The sequence below is a fragment of the Sander lucioperca genome, chromosome 7 (assembly GCF_008315115.2).
Source record: "Sander lucioperca isolate FBNREF2018 chromosome 7, SLUC_FBN_1.2, whole genome shotgun sequence".
In the NCBI taxonomy this organism is placed as follows: domain Eukaryota; kingdom Metazoa; phylum Chordata; class Actinopteri; order Perciformes; family Percidae; genus Sander; species Sander lucioperca.
This window is the reverse complement of record NC_050179.1, coordinates 43,133,207-43,146,754: the sequence shown is the minus strand read 5'-3', so window position 1 is coordinate 43,146,754 and position 13,548 is coordinate 43,133,207. Positions and strand designations below refer to the sequence as shown.

General features: G+C 39.4%; 1 protein-coding gene across 2 annotated transcripts in view; it reads right to left on the bottom strand.

Annotated features, from left to right (window-relative positions):
* LOC116057552 (spondin-1-like) overlaps positions 1-13,548 on the bottom strand; it is a 293,280-nt gene that overhangs the window by 237,386 nt on the left and 42,346 nt on the right. For both annotated transcript variants that reach the window (XM_031310072.2, XM_031310065.2), the window contains exon 3: positions 4,757-4,890. In XM_031310072.2, coding sequence (XP_031165932.1) covers positions 4,757-4,890 — 134 coding nt within the window. The remainder of the gene's footprint in view (positions 1-4,756; positions 4,891-13,548) is intronic.

Here is a 13,548-nt window from a genome sequence, read left to right as displayed (position 1 = left end):
GCCAGAGCAGCCTATTCCTCATCACTAATAGAAGAAAATAAGAACAACCCAAGGTTTCTTTTCAGCACTGTAGCCAGGCTGACAAAGAGTCACAGCTTTATTGAGCCATCTATTCCTATAGCTCTGAGTAGTGACGACTTCATGAGTTTTTTTAATGATAAAATTATAACAATTAGAGATACAATCCATCACCTCCTGCCCTCAACTTCTAACGGTTTACCTTTAAACACAGGACCGCTAGAAAGAGCATTAAGACCTGACATATACTTAGACTGCTTTTAGACTGCTGTGCTATATATATATATATATATATATATAGAGAGAGAGAGAGAGAGAGAGAGAGAGAGAGAGAGAAAGAGAATGTCTATTTATACTATCTGTACATAACCCTCTATACTCCTTATATGTCACTGTAGACATGTAATCTGGAAAACCTGTATTTATCTATACACTGTTGTACATAATCTCTATCATCTACATAACTGCACAGAATACTGTACTCAACCTGCATTTTGGTATGTAATGCTTCTTTTGCACTTCTGGTTGGATGTCAACTGCATTTCATTGGCTATGTACCTGTCCTCTGCTAAATGACAATAAAGTTGAATCTAATCTAATCTAATCTACATGTCTCTTAGACCCCATCCCAATTAGGCTACTTAAAGAAGATTTACCCTTGGTTAACACTTCGTTACTAGATATGATCAATATGTCTTTATTAACAGGTTATGTACCACAGTCATTTAAAGTAGCTATGATAAAACCTCTTCTGAAAAAACCCACCCTCCATCCAGAGGTCTTAGCCAACTATAGACTATATCTAATCTTCCTTTTCTCTCCAAGATCCTTGAGAAGGTAGTCACTAATCAGTTATGTGACTTTCTACATAACAATAGTTTATTTGAGGATTTACAGTCAGGATTTAGAGAGTATCGTAGAACAGAGACAGCACTGGCGAAAATTACAAATGACCTAACTGCTTCAGACAAAGGACTTAAAGTACTTGTCTTACTAGATCTTAGTCCTGCATTCGACACTACTGACCATAGCATTCTGTTACAGAGACTGGAACATTTAATTGGCATTAAAGGAACCGCACTAAGCTGGTTTGAGTCCTATTCATAAAATTTATCTCAGTTTGATAATGTTAACGATGAATCCTCCAGGCACGCTAAAGTTAATAATTACCCATTAACTTTCACTGTTATGCGGATGATACCCAATTATACCTCAATCAAGCCAGACAAAAGGGACCAGACAAGCCAGTTAAACGTCAAGCATGCATTAAGGACAAGAGAGTTATTTTTCATCAGGAGATATCCTTTAACACTCACTTAAAACAAATATATAGAACAGCATTTTTTCACCTGCGTAACATTGCCAAAATTAGGCACATCCTATCTCAAAACGATGCAAAAAAAACTAGTCTATGCATTTGTTACTTAAAGGCTGGACTATTGTAATTCCTTAATGTCAGGTTGCTCAAATAAGTCTGTTTAGACTCTCCAGCTGATCCAGAATGCTGTAGCATGTGTGCTGACAAGAACTAAAAAAAGAGATCATATTTCTCCTGTATTAGCTTATCTGCATTGGCTTCCTGTAAAATCCAGGATTGAATTTAAAATCCTTCTCCTGACCGACAAAGCTCTTAATGGTCAGGCACCATCATATCTTAATTACAAAGAGATTTGGTATTATTAATGTGAATCTGCAAAGTAAGCTATAAAAAGAAAAAAATGTACAATAGGCCTACTTGACTCTAAATTGTAGTGGAGTAGAAGTATACCACAGGAACAGTGGTGGGACAGCAACTCGCTTCAACGCAGCGTAATAACTCCTGAAAATAATCAGAGTAGGCCTATGTCCATCTCGCAAATATATCCGTCTCTGCAGTCAACTCAACCATAGGATTCCGGCAACAAAAAGCGTTGTAACTTGCGTTACTGAGATGGTAACAACAGGTATAATATTTATTATAGTTAAAAGACAAATCTGAAGTTTTGTCAGGTTTTTTCAGGTTGTAGGTTTCGGGGGGGTGCAGGGGACATGTCGCCCTCAATATTTAGAACAAGTGCATTATTTCCCACACAATAAAAGTGAATGAAATGAAAGTAGCAGAGGACTTTTATTTTTAAGGACAGCTAGAACATGACGTAGATGCAATGGCCCTCATTTATGAAACGTGCGTACGACCTAAAACAGGGGCGTACGCCAATTCCTATGCAAAGCAAGGCATTTATCAATTTGAACATGAGTGTAGGCTGCGATAAAATTCATGACAGTCTTGCCATGTCATGAATTGTAGGGGCGAGGCCTCAAAACCGAGAATTTTCTAGGGGGGTGATATTCAAATTATGTGGGTTTCCAGACGCTGCATTTATCAATGTATGACCATTCTTACGCTCTGATTGGTGTGATACGAACGTTTCATGAATCACACATGAAGCCTGTTGTAAGATGATTTCTGCATTTATATCTGTGCTGGTTTCTACGTTAGGTTGATAAATGAGGGCCAGTGTCTCCAGTAAAGTAGATGGTAGTATGCAACCTCAAAATCAGTGGTTTCAGTCTGCCATAAAACAGAAAAAAGAAGAAGCGATGTTGAAGAATGCAGGGATAGCTGGCTGCTGCTGCAGGAGAAGTCCTGGGGGAGGACTGGAGTAAACATGGCAAAAGCTGCTCTAGGGGCACCCTGGTAGCTCACCTGATTGAGCAGCCCGGGTTCAAATCTGACCCTCAGCCCTTTGCTGCATGTCATCATCCCACTCTCTCCCCCCTTTCCTGTTTTCATCTGTCCTATAAATTAAAGGCCAAAAAAGGCCAAAAAACTCTTTAAAAAAGAAGCTGCTCTACACCCACATATTAAGGAGAGAAAAAGGCCCAGTTCAGACAAATGATTTGCGATGAGACAAATTGAAACTTTCAACAACTGCAGTTCACACCAATGTAACGAGATGAGACGTATCATCTCCATAGCAACGACTCTCTGTACTTGCCTCCTAACTTCCGACTTGTCATGCTTTTTTATAGCTGAATATCATTTGTAGCGTCTTAAAATATTAAAGAGGATAGAGATAGTAAAGAACTTGGTACAGGTGCATTTCTAGTAGCCATGAAACGCTCCCTCTCTTCAGTCACTCTTTAGCTTGCTCAACCATATACCGTGCTCTCAGACTCTCATTTAGCCTCCGTCTAAAACTCTGCAATTTTGACCAGTTGACAGTTTGTAACATAGAAATAAAATAAGTTTTGGTCTGAACTGGACTCAAGATAAACCAAAAGGTGGAATTCCAGTCTGTCAATATCGGCTGGAGTGTTGGGGCAACTGTTATATAATCTGAGGTTTCAAGAATTAAGTCATATTATTATAATATTACGAGACCGGCAGCTCTGTGTCATGTCTCTGCGTCCCCCTTGCTTAGCTTTGCTCTGTTCTCTACTTCAGGATGCTTCCCACTGAAAAGCTTGGGGAAGTGGCTCTGGGCTGCACTGAGAAAGACTATACACAGCTATACACTGCAACCAAGAACACTATTATATTTGTTTTGTCTGTCAAAACGGACACAAATCTTCCCGAAATGACATCAGCTGACAGGAAGCAAACATGGACCGAATCTGTTTTCTAGCAATGCCAATGAAAACAGCCTATATATTTGATCAGATATTACTCAAGTTTCTGTTGTGAAGGAACAAAGGATTCACTTTAGACAGTCTCTGACTAATGGCTTAAAATATTCAAAAATGTTGTGTTAACTCCAGTGTCTTTCAACCTCATTTCAGCTAATTAGCATCGTTAGATTAACCTGCTGTCTCCGGCAGATGCGTGTGTTTTGATTTAAAAAAAAAAGCTTGACAGACAGAAATACTTTGCACCTGTTTTCTGTTTTTTTGTAATGGATCAAAGTAGTAGAGTGGTAGTGTCACGGTTTAGGGATATTTCCGTTCCAGTTTGTTCATTTCTGTTGTCTTTATTGTTTAATTGTGCATGTTCCCTGTGTTTGTATATTCTGTATATTTCTGTTTAGTTATCTCCTGGTTTATAGTGTATTTTTGGTTAATTCCTGTGTTCTGTGTTCTGTGTTGTCAAGTTACTGTGTTTAGTTGATTTCAGGTTTTTGTCAGTGGTTCCTGTTTCCTGTTTTATTTTGATAGTCTGTTTTCTGTCCTGTCATGTCTAGTTTTACTTTTTGTGTTCCCGCCTTTGTTGATTGTCCCTGATGTGTTTCACCTGTCGTGTCACCTGTCCCTCATTTGTTCATTACCTCATGTATTTAAACTCTGTGTTCCCTTGTCTCTTGTCAGATCGTTTTGTATCCCCTTGTGTCAGTTTGTGTGTCCGTGTCAGTCAGTTTTCCGTGTCTCCTTTTTCTTCGGTCTTGGTTTTTGCCTGCAGCTCACAGGACTCCCTAGATTTGTTTTTGTTTTTTGGTGGAAATAAATCTTTGAGTTTCAACGCTGCTCCTGCCTGCCTCTCTCTCTCTGCGTTTGGGTCCTTTTTCTCCTGCACCCTGCAACAGGTAGCTTACTTTGAAATCTTGGATTTTGTAGAGTTTTCAGCTGCTGCATTACTGTGTGAGGTAACTTAATTAAAAACAAACACAAAATGGATAAACATTCACTGTGATGAATATCAACTATAAGCCTCTGCAGGCTGATTTTGGTTTTGTAGTTATTCCTCTCTAACAATGGCACCATAACAAAAACAAAAAAGTCTCTTGAAAGTTTGAAAGAATCTTATTTTTAAAATGAAACTCACTTTAGTATTACACAGCCAGACCCAGTAGGCGGCGCCGTCCAGAAAACCTGTATCCTGGTGCGTCTTCGAGGTGTGCTCTCCGTCACTGCAGGGGCACAGTTGGTCATGAACTGTGTGTCCTCCTTATCAATGTTCTAGAAACAGAAGAAGGAAATACGTAGCATAAACAAATATATTAAACTGAGATTGTTTGTCACTATGATCTTAATCCCACTGCAAAACACGCAAAAAAACAAAAACAAATCACTGACTGAGATTGAGGTACTGATCACGGAGGTGGAGGCAAGGACATTTTTTTATATTTGGAGGTTTGTCATTTGGGATAAGCAATTAAAGAAAATCTGCAGAGTAGAAACTGGTGACAAGGGCGGTGAATGCAGCGGGTTCAAAGAACCAAACCATGGCAGAAAAAAAAGGTCTGATGTCAAAATGAAAATCATCGAGTCTAGCACATCACGGCAGACCCAAGCCAACCCGATGCAAGAGGAGGAGAGGGAGGACCCATGTAAGGCCAGTGTCTTGAACAGCAGGTGACAGTGCGCACCTTGGATCCGCTGTGCCACGTACCTCCGCATGAATGAAATAATGAAATAGTAAATACAATAACAAAACATTTGCAGAATTAAGAAACAACAATGGTCTGAATACCATAAGCAAATAATTAAAATAACTGGTTAAAAAGTTTATGCCAAGTCTTTACTTTTTCACATTCGGTTGATAACATCCAAACTGTGCGCTGTGAAGCTCCTGCATTCAGCCCAATGTTTGCTGGGACAGGGTCGGGTTAATTTCCTACACCTTGTTCGCTTACTCCACGGGATCAATTACGTTTCTTAGTTAGTTTCTTCCAGGGGAGATGGATTCGTGCGTCTAGCCTCTTGTGTGTCATGGATATCTGTGAACCTCAGCAAATGTTCAGACTCAGAGAATTGTATTTTTCCTTGCCAATCTTGTTGTTGCACAGTGAGTAAGGTATTTCATCTTAACAATAGTTGGGAATGCTGATTCAGCATTCCCAACTATTGTTATTCTCTTCTTTATTAGTGGGAATGCTGATTCAGCAGCATTCCAACTATTGTTATTCTGTTTTTATTATGCCGTACGTTTTTTGGCTCTCCTAACTTCTGCATACGTTCAGCTATTAAAACCACTCAACTTTTAAAATGTTCAGCTCTTTCAGCTAATGATGGGACTTCTTCAACTTTTTTTCTACTATTTATACTTTTTTTTAAATATTAAGCTTTTTAACACTTTTTTTTAACATTGAAGTCAATGAGAGCATGCTTCAAATCCTTAAAATCTTCTTCCACTCCCAAAATTTTCACCTACAGACGCCAAACAAACTTTAAAATGTTCACAAAATATTCAGCTATCCGGCTATATCTTTTTAGTTTTGATATCTTCTACAGTTTTTGTGAAAAAGCTGTTTAAGTTTAGTGATAATTTCAGAATTTCTTTGCGTTTATGAGTGTGTATTGCGCGAGCTAGAGTGGATGATGTTATAGCCAGAGCACAGAGCCTTAAAAAAATGATCTTTGTCCCTTCTCTATAAATTGCTCTCACACCCACAATATCTACTTGTCATACACAATTCATACATCAAAACATAGGTATTTGTGTCTAGTTTCAGGCAATGTGCTCAGTTATGTGATATGCCTTATACTTTTGGCTCGTTGAGCTTCCAAATGACAAGTGTTCCACATCTTCCTCCATTCGCTGCCCATGTTAAACATCCTCCACATTTCCCAACGAAATGCAGAGCGAACCACTTTTTTAAAATACTGATATGCCCACATTTTTAAGTTTATCCACATACATTTTATACCGATACGTTCGCAAAAGCCTTGTTTCTCTGACAGTTAAATCACTGTATTGACAGTATGTACTGTTGTGGATTTATTAAGGCTTGTTTGAAGGCATCCTCAACAGCTGTCACACTGGGTCTCACTCATTAGCATCAGCTGGTGTGGTAATTACGTGTAACCACTAATAGCAATTGGAAGTTTCTTGCTCTTTCTTTCTCTCTCTCTCTCTCTCTCTCTCTCTCTCTCTCTCTCTCTCTCTCTCTCTCTCTCTCTCTGTCTCTCTTTGCTCTCTCTTTTGCTTTTTCTCTCTATTTTTCTCTCTTTTGTGCTCTCTCTCTTTTTCTCTCTTTTGTTCTCTCTTTTGCTCTCTTTTGCTCTCTTTTCCTCTCTCTCTCTCTATCACTCCCTCCCTTCCTCCTTCTCTCTCTCTCCCTCCCTCCCTCTCTCTCTCTCTCTCTCTCTCTCTCTCCCTCCCTCCCTCCCTCCAGGGTCATTTGTGATTTCATCCATGTATATACCCGTGTATTTTCAGACAATCTATTCACCTATCAGCTCTTTAGGGTCATGCTTGTTTGTTCTATGCAATGGATATGGCTGATAATAATACAAAGTATTTACACTTTCAGGCTTTTTAGTCAATTTATTTGAACTTCCACTTTTGACAGTATTACAGTTTAGCTTCCAGCTTTTACAGAAATGTTTTTCCGCTGTTAGCTTATTAAGGTAATGCAGTTCAGCTTCCAACTGACAATTTTACATTTCAAATTCCACGTTTTTCAGCAGTGCAGTGCAATCTATTTGAGATTTTTAAAATCATTGCATTTAGTACATGTTTCTCAGAGCATTTGTAAGTCTTCCATACTTAATAAATTAATTCGGAACTCACACTGTTCTACATCGTTTGGCATTGTTGAACTTTTGAAGCCAACAATTCAGTTTAGCGTCAGCTATTAACTTTTTAATGAAATTCAAAACGAATTCCACTTTAACTATTCTCACTAATTCAACTTCTTCTTACGGATTTAAGCTATTCATCCAGTTTAGCTTTAGCAATTCAGCTATTCAGCATTCCCATGCATTTTCTGCAGGAAATGCATTTTCTATTACTATTGCTGTTTACTAAAAAGCTAAAGTATTTCTTAAAGATTTTTTTTTTTTGTTGGCATTTTAGGCCTTTATTTGTGACAGGACAGCTTACACATGAAAGGGGAGAGAGAGGGTGAATGACATGCAGCGAATGGCCGCGGGTCAGAATTGAACCCGTGACTGCTGCGTCGAGGACCGAGCCTCTGCACATGGGCGCGCGCTCCACCAGGTGAGCTACCCACACTGAAAAAAGTGATTCTGAATATTTGTAGATATAACATAAATTAAATCTGTAAAATTAACAAAAATCTCAGTTTGTGTCTTTACATGAAAATGTATCATTTGAAATGAATCTGCATTTCTTCAAAATACAATAAAATTGTGTTTTTTCATTTACATGCGTTATTTAGTTATCCCAGTCAATCTTCTCAAGTATCAAGTATAAACACTCAACAAACAATAAGCTTGTTTCATTTATGCTGTTCCGTAATACCGCCAACTGGCACGCACACCCGTTCCCTCCTGATTGAGGCCTCATGTGTGACGTTAAAGCAAAACCCTCGCCAAAATGCATCCTAGGGTCTTTTTGTGAATGTACTCGAGTCAAACGTTCGTTTAAAAGGATATTGACGACAAAAGCTGCACTTTTAAGATTGACAATGGTTTAGTTTTGGGGACAAATGGCTTTTTGAATAGGTTCGCTACGGACACTAGCCAACTTGCTGCTAATACACGTCAAAATCACTATTTTTAAAATACTGAGAAGGCTCGACAACATGACACGTTGCTTGTAGTCTTATTAGGGTCCCTACACATGAACTTGAGTATATAGACCACTTTCATGTTTACAAACATTCAGTCAGTAAAGTTTAAATTCTGTCGCGAGCACACAAATATAAAATATACCATTTTCGCATCTTTTAATGAGTTGTCATGAGGTAAACTTCCATTTGATAATTTTGACACGATCAGGGTCGGCTGAGTCCATACTGGCCAGATTGTACTGTCAAAAACAAAACAATAGTTGAAAAAACACTGGGAATACAATACACAAGGAATAACGCTGGAGAGAGTGACTTACGTACAACTACAATCTGGCAGAGGTAAGTGGGACTGGTGAGTATTTAAGCATGGGGCTTGGGGAATCTGAAAACAAACAGGTGAAACAAATTAGAGGCAGGGATGGTAATCATACAGGCGGGAAAGCAGACAAAGGGAGGAAGGCCAAGAGACCTGAAATGAGAGCAGATGATTATATCAAAATAAAACAGGAAGTGCAAACAAAACACAAAATAAAAGCAGGAACTGAACATGACACTTTGTTGTCAGCAAAGACAGGGATGGTCTCCCCAAGCAAGCTGGAATAGCCATCGAGGGAGCAAAAGTCCTTTTTGGCATCCCAGATGTGGCACATGCTTGCACCTATCTGATAGGCCTTATCTATGCCTTGGAACTAAGGTACCCTAATAAACTGAAATACACATTTGAGGTCTTTCAGAAGATCTTCAGCTGCAACAAAAAAATGTCCTCCAAAGTCCATGATCTCAAGGTCTGTTTGCATGCTTAAAAGCTATACAGATGGCGGTGAAGGTGTAGGATTTGAGTGTGCTCACTCTTATCAAGTTTTACAGAGTTTTACACAGTTCTTCTGAGGCTCTTCCATTGCACTCTCTCAGGTTAAACTGCTCTTTTTTTATTCTATGATGTTGGAAAATAATTCATTTGATAAGAGTTTGATAATGCTGGCGCATGCTTTATTATGTTATGTATTGTGAATTCTATCTGTTCTTTGCACTTTAAATGGCACACACAATTCAGCTCCAGCTCAAGTAAAGCATTTAAAGTAACCTGAACTCTATTTTTCAAGCAGCTTTTCATGTACTGCCACAAGAGGCAGAGAAACCATGTAAACTGGACATTTCTTCACTACAGTTTTAAATTTTAAGAGCTGCTGGATTTTTGTTTGTTTTTTTGCCTCATCAATGTATCTGAATGTAGCTGTGGATTTGAATGTAGCCGTTTGACAGCTAGGATTTCATTTTGATATGGTGTTCTAACCTCTAGGAAAGACTGTCATTGGGGTTCTGATAGCATGTCCTGCGCTGATGGCACTGATCCCTTTAGTGTTCAAGACTCTGTGGAATGGGGTTCTTATTTTATTGTCAAATAAATTTGTTTATTTGAGCTAAATGACTTCCAAGTCTTGTTTTGGGTTAAGATGCATAATTATACCTGAGATTGTTCATATTATCCAGTGTTGGGGCTGCAACCAATGATTTAATCTGTCGATTTTCTTGAAGAATCGATTTGTAGTTTGGTCCATACAATGTAAGACAATGGTGAAAAATTGATCACTCTTTGTGATAAGAGGATTGTCATTTCTAACACATAGATGACACATACTTAACTTTTTAAGTAGACCAAGCATGATACAAAATATTGTGCCTGATCTACTTAAAAAAGGTAAGGCAACTTTTTGCATCAGATTATTATGTATATAATGCAAGGCTAGTCTTTGTATAGGCTACTTAATTTCTTGAATGTAAGAAATGAGTTTTGGAAGTAAAGTCTACTTAATTTAGTAAGTAAAGTCAACTTAATTTATTAAGTCTACTTAACTTTGCAAGTAAATTTACTTAATTTTAAGTTCAGTCATTTGCAAAACTAATTTGACTTCACTTGAAAAATTAAGTTGACTACTTGATAAATTAATATTGATTTTACTTCCAAAACTCATTTCTTACACACAAGAAATTAAGTAGCCTATACAAAGACCAGCCTTGCCTTATCAACATAATAATCTGATGCAAAAAGTTGCCTTACCTTTTTTAAGTAGATCAGGCTCAATATTTTTATCAGTGCAGAAAGCCCAAAGCAAAAGTACCGTTTTTCTTATCCGAATACTCGATTAATTAATGGAATAATCTTTATAATTAGGGTTGGGTACCGTTTGGATTTTTTCCAATACCGGTGCTAAAGCGATTAAAGCGATTAAAACGATGCCGGTGCCTAAACCGATACTTTTAAACAGATTTAAAAGGAGCACAAAACGACAGTCTGCGACATTAAAGAACGGCTTGTTTATTGCTAAGGCCATATGGTAAAAATTAAATGATTTATTAAAAATGTAATAGCAATAACTTATAACAATAACTTATTGCACCACTAAATTGCTGTTAAACGACAAAAACAACCACTAGATGGGAAAAGGGTATTTTGCAATAACTTTGAATGCACCACAAGGCTGGCGAGGCGAGTTAGCAAATAAATGCACAGTCTTTGTTTTTTACCGGCAATGGCAGCTGCAGATTGATACGTCCCGGTGTTGAAATCCTCTACAGTGAAATGCAGTCACACTTTACACTGTTTAGCTATCAGCATTTTAACCGTGTTTAATCCAGCTGCTAGCTAACAGTAGGCTAACGTTAACGTTACCTGCTGCCAAGTGTAATGTTAACTAGCATCCCATGCAGTGATGTTTCTGTTGCCTCTAATTTCTGTTTCGGAGCGTCAGAGGGCAGCACAGGCACCAAAATCTGCGTTTCTAGTCGGTCCTATAGATACTGTACGTTAAGGCACCAGTGCCGTATTAGCACCGGGTCTCGGTACCCAGTTAGAATACTTGATTACTAAAATAATCGATAGCTTTTTCATAGATGTACAACAGTAACTGGAGTGGAAACTTTATTTTGTAATAAATGGTGTGTTTCGGCACTTTTCAGTTTGGATTCGCCATGTTACAGAGCCAGACAAGACTTTGCGGACGGTCCGCACATTCTCACTGTTGCTCTAGAGTTTGCGTAATGGCGTGAAAGCCAGGATAAGTAACCTTTTCGTGCGTACTTAACGTTTATACATGAGGCCCCATGAGATGTGTGTCTGTGTTGTCATTGATGTGTAATCTCCATCAAGCGGTCTATGGGGGCACTGTGATGAAGTCACTGGGGAAGAAGGAAAGGTACGGCAACAGTATGTTACACACCATGGCGGCAAGTGACCACAGACAGAGCACTGCTCCACAGGCACCAGGTCAGCGTCGTCCCCCCCAGCATGCCAGCCAGGAGTGAGAGGAACAAAGTAGGAACTGGAGTGACACAAACAAAATTGGCGAGATGAGTAGTCTACAGACAATACAGCCAGCAGTGAAACCGAACCCAGAGTCTACGGGGAGAGTTAAGACCTCTGCCTAGTCGTTTAAGTATTGTTGCCAATCAGACATTGGGTCGAACTAAAAGATACCAGAGGCCTGTACTACGAAGCAAGATTTGGCGTTAACGAGCTAACTTCAGACTCAACCCAGGGTTTTCTGTACTACGAAGGTAGATCACTTGTGATCGGGTTCAAGCGCCGTGGTAACTTATGCTGAACACCTAACCTGGTCGGGAGCAGGTTATGTTGGAGATTAGAGATCAACCGATGTAAAAGCACTGCCTACTGACCAATCAATACTCGATTGATAACGGCTTCACCGTTCTTAGAAGATCAGCTGGAGCTCGGTGGGCGGAGAGAGAGAGAGAGAGAGGTGCGCTCATAAAAGTTAAAACATTTAGAGACCGACACCCCCGTTAACATTCCCTGATGGGTATTTTTATGAAATATATAGATTTTCAGCGGAGGGATTTACATATAGACTATTTGTTGGCTTCTTGAGCCGTGTGTTGCCAATGCGCACATCGGTTTAAATTACGTTTTTATGTTTTTTTTTTATTTTCTCTCACGATCGCGTACCACTGGGTTGCAATTGAAATAAAAGCCTAAAGCAACGACAGTTTATGGAAAGCAAAAGTGTAATTATATATGGTCATATCTTGTGCCTGACTGATGGGGAAGTGACCAGTTTAGTCTAATGTATTGTAGTGGGTGTACTGTACTGTATATTGGCCAGAATCTGCCTTTGGGGGAGGAGGGGGGCATATCATAGTGGGGGGTCTGGGTGTCCTCCCCCAGGAAAGTTGTAAGCATCAACGACTTCATTTCCTGCATTCCGATACTTTTATGCACCAATTTATGGTGAAATACCTCCATTGTGCCTATGTGAAGAAAAAAGCACAGATGACAATTCAAAATAGATCAAACATATAATGGAAAGTATGTTGTTACGTGTCATTGGGCATTTTTAAGTGGGTATATGGAAATCCTGGAGCTTACTATCACGTAGACTACACCACTGGATAATGATAAGCTAAGCGTTGCGATTTACGCATAACAGCGTCGGGTTTTTTGCCAGCTTTCCTTCCTGCGTTTTGCCTGTAAAACCGTGTCTGTGTTCTTCATATTTATGTAGAATTATAGTTTGCTCTTCTTGTTCATGTAGATGTTTGCGATTGGTCATGCTGCGCAAACACCGCCTCTTTTATGTGAACGCGCGCGCCGCTGGATTGGGAAGCCCTGGGTTGACTGAACTAGTTGTTAACCAGCGTCGTGATACAGCTTATGCGGGACCGCTGTTGTTAGGTTAGGTGAAGCCGGATAACTGAAAGAAATCCTGGACATGTTGATCTTGATTCGTAGTACAGGCCTCTGGTGTTGTAAACTGTGTGTGTGTGTGTGTGTGTGTGTGTGTGTGTGTGTGTGTGTAAAAAGGTACTGACGCAGCTCTCGTCTGTGGTGTACGGTGGAGCGGCGAGTGCGATGAGGACGGGATGGCCCGGAGTACCCAGGACCTCATCAGACAAAGACATTTTTTTACTCCTCCTGTTTTTAACAAAGGACTTTTGTAATCATTCTTTTAGGGCGTTTTCACACATGAAAGTCCGAACCAAGGTCCGGACCAAGGTTCATGTTTTTGTTACATTGTATACATTTGATCCGGTAAGTTTTGGTTTCACACTGCAGTTATGCAAGCGCACTAAAGATCTATACGTGACAAAACTACGTCCTGCCATCATCACATACGTGAGC